Source organism: Aegilops tauschii, chromosome 7 (genome assembly GCF_002575655.3).
Source record: "Aegilops tauschii subsp. strangulata cultivar AL8/78 chromosome 7, Aet v6.0, whole genome shotgun sequence".
Taxonomy (NCBI): Eukaryota; Viridiplantae; Streptophyta; class Magnoliopsida; order Poales; family Poaceae; genus Aegilops; species Aegilops tauschii.
The window spans coordinates 23,137,570-23,140,739 of record NC_053041.3 but is presented as its reverse complement, the minus strand read 5'-3'; the positions used below and the strand labels follow the sequence as shown (position 1 = coordinate 23,140,739).

Below are 3,170 nucleotides of genomic sequence, written 5' to 3'. Positions count from 1 at the left end.
TATGGCGCCCTTGTTCTAGAGAAGTACAAAATTTAACTAAATTATGAGCATCAACATTCCCTTGCCGATCTTCGAAAATGAAATCACACCGAGAAAATTGTCTTGCCTGGGCCTGGATCTCCTTGATAACAATGCTAGGGTTCCTCGATTTGGTGATCGATTGAGCGAGCCGCTCGGACCTGAGAGTGCTTGTTCGCTCGGCCTGTTCGAAGACACAATGGGCTTCGTTTGTCACAGCTTCAGGCCCATCTGAGCCTACCAAGAAGCAACAACAACAGTCCACAACCCAAACCCAAACCCCTATCCCCTCCTCTGCTCCTCCCCCCACTCTCGGTCAGTCACCTCCTCCTCTCCCGAAGCTCGCGTCCGTCCGTCCGTCCATGGTGTTCGCCGCGCCGGCAGGGGTGGGAGGCGGCCCCCTCTCCGTCGCTCCCCCCGCCTCCAGCTCGGCCCCCTTCCTCCTCCGCGCCGGCGGCGACTCGCCGCAGCGCGGGATGCTCCGCCGCCTCACCTTCCCACGGAGAGGAGGCGCCAGGGTAAGCTCCGCACCCGGCAAGCTCTCGTTGCTTCCCCCCTTCTCCCCCCATGCTCCTAATCTTGATTAGATTACTGTCATGACCCCTCGTTCGATTCTTCTCGACACTCTAAGAGCAAGACTACTGTCATTTTCGTCCTTTGGTTTCAGTCACAGAAAGGAACTTCTGTGTTGGGGTTACAGCAGCTCTGTGTCTAGATTAGACTGTATCGTACCATCATTCTAGATTTCAGTAGTCCTTTCCAGCTTTTGTAGATGTTTGATTTGATTTTGGTGCGGTGTAGTGACTGTATTTACATATGTGACTACTAGGGACAGAGCCAGAGAAGATGGGATTGCCACATAACTCGCTGTGCCGGCAAGGCGAATGTGGTGACCGAGGATGATACAGCGAAAGTTGCTGCTGCTGATGCCACCGCAGACCAAGCTGCCGATGATACCGCCGATGTGCTCGAGTCCTTGAACCCTGACGACGACGTTGATTCAGTTGCCTGGATAAAGCAGCAGCCCCTCCCTTATCCTGCAGTAAGTACACAAGAAGTAATGATTCACAAACATTGGTGCCGGGAATGGGGTGACGAACAACGGGTTGTAATCAATGCAGGATGCTCTGGAGCCGTACATAAGCAAGGAGACGGTGGAGCAGCACTGGGGAGTTCACCAGCGCATGCATGTGGACAGGCTCAACGGCATGATCGGCGGCAGCGAGTGGGAGCGGATGTCGATTGGGCAGATGATGCTCGCCTCATTCAACGAGGGCAGGGAGCCACCCCACGCTCCCTTCTTCCATGCCGCACAGGTAGCATTCCATGCTGTTTGGAAGGCTTGTATATGCTTTAGATCCCTGATTCTTGGCCATGTTATGTAGGTATGGAACCATGATTTCTACTGGCGATCGATGAAACCTGGCGGTGGAGGCAAGCCCCCGGAACGTCTTCTGAAGTTTATTAACAGGGACTTCGGATCCTATGACGGCATGATCAAACAATTCATGGATGCGGCATTAACTCAGTTCGGTTCTGGATGGGTTTGGCTTTCTTGTAAGTGATGCTAAAACCCACATTTGTTAGCTGCGTGTATCAGTTTCAAAACTTGCTCCATGATGAACTGAACTCTGCTCTGTAACTGGTTCTAGACAAGGGGAGCAAGTTACCTCATGTGAAGTCAAAAAGCCCAATCCCATCTGACAATTATGGTAGGCTGGTCATCTCAAAGTCTCCGAATGCTATCAACCCTCTTGTCTGGGGCCACTCTGTGAGTATTTACCTGCAACTGTTTTCCCCTGTATCATCATGCAGTGTATACTGTGCACTACTTCGTTTTGGAAGCTTTGTATTGCCTCTTTCTATTTGTTCCGTTGACAAGAAAATATTTTCATTTAAAAATAAATCTATTGTCTGTCTCCCCCATGCATACTATATATTCTACAGTGATCTGATATTTTTATCTGTCTATTCTTGTTGGCAGCCACTCCTTGCGATTGATGTTTGGGAGGTATGTATGCATATTTCATTTTCATTTCCATGCATTTTCCTTCATAAAAGTTAACTCTGCTAACCAATTCTCTGTCTTGGGAACAGCATGCCTACTACCTGGATTATGAGGTTAGATGCCAATGTGGTGTTCATGATTTCTAGTGGTTATATTTTCCATATGCGCCACTTAGTTTGTTCTTGTTACATGGCTGCAGAATCGAAGGGCTGAGTATGTCTCTGCAGTTCTAGAGAAGCTCGTGTCATGGGAAATGGTGGAGTCCAGGCTCCGGAAAGCTGTTCTGCGAGCAATAGAAAGAGACGGTCACACCAGCCCGAAGCAGCGAAGGAAGCAACTTGTGTCCCAGGCTAAAGGCCGCGTCGGGGATGCAAGCACCAGCGGTGAGGCAAGACGGCGACCGAGAAGTAAGGATCAGCAGGCCCCTTCCAGCGTGACAATGGTGCCAGCAGGCGAGGCGGTACCGAACTGAGCCATGTGCCCGTGAGGTTGGTGGCCAGTAGCACGGGCAGGCAGCTAGAGCAGCATGTCCAAAATCCTCTAGAACAGTAGTCTCTGAAGAACGCGTGCACCACCCCACTTCCGTTCGTGCGACCGTTGTAGCATGATTTGCACGCCGCAGTTTTTGTCAATCTTAGTCTAATAGGAGTACTGTAGCATGCCTGTACCACTTGAGCAAGAATCAGCAATGCTGGATAGGCTAAATTTTGGTAAGTAGCCTCAGGGTTTGATGTCCCGTAATGTATTGGTGTGGAGATAGGCTTAGGAGGTGGGCACTTGTGTGGGAATCTGGTCTTATGTGAACTTGCTAGAAGATGAAGTACAGTTTTTGTCCCTTCCTTTTTGAATCATTAATAAGTATCAGCGGTTTCATGCTCACAAGGTTGCTGTACAGAGTTCAACTGAGAAGATGATTCATTTGGTTCATCTCTATCTATCTATCTTTTTTTTTTATTACTGTGGATTGCTTACCACATATGTTACCGATTCAATTGTTAGATTATCGACAATTTCGATGATACATGCCTCCAGCTCGGAGTGCTAATAGACTAGCCACACACAAGATTGCCTCAACCGGACCCTTGCAACGTACTCCCCCCGTTTTTATTTACTCCGTAATTAGGTTTGCCTAAAGTTAAATTTT

At 49.1% G+C, this 3,170-nt stretch overlaps 1 protein-coding gene across 1 annotated transcript; it reads left to right on the top strand.

The window, feature by feature from the left end:
• The first annotated feature begins 301 nt into the window (after positions 1-301).
• Positions 302-2,908, top strand: LOC109743938 (superoxide dismutase [Fe] 1, chloroplastic). The gene is made up of 8 exons (XM_040397178.3): positions 302-536; positions 848-1,060; positions 1,140-1,334; positions 1,404-1,575; positions 1,671-1,789; positions 2,003-2,029; positions 2,116-2,139; positions 2,226-2,908. Exons 1-8 carry the CDS (start codon positions 381-383, stop codon positions 2,496-2,498), a joined length of 1,179 nt encoding a protein of 392 aa, XP_040253112.1. The 5' UTR covers positions 302-380; the 3' UTR covers positions 2,499-2,908.
• The last annotated feature ends 262 nt before the right edge of the window (positions 2,909-3,170 follow it).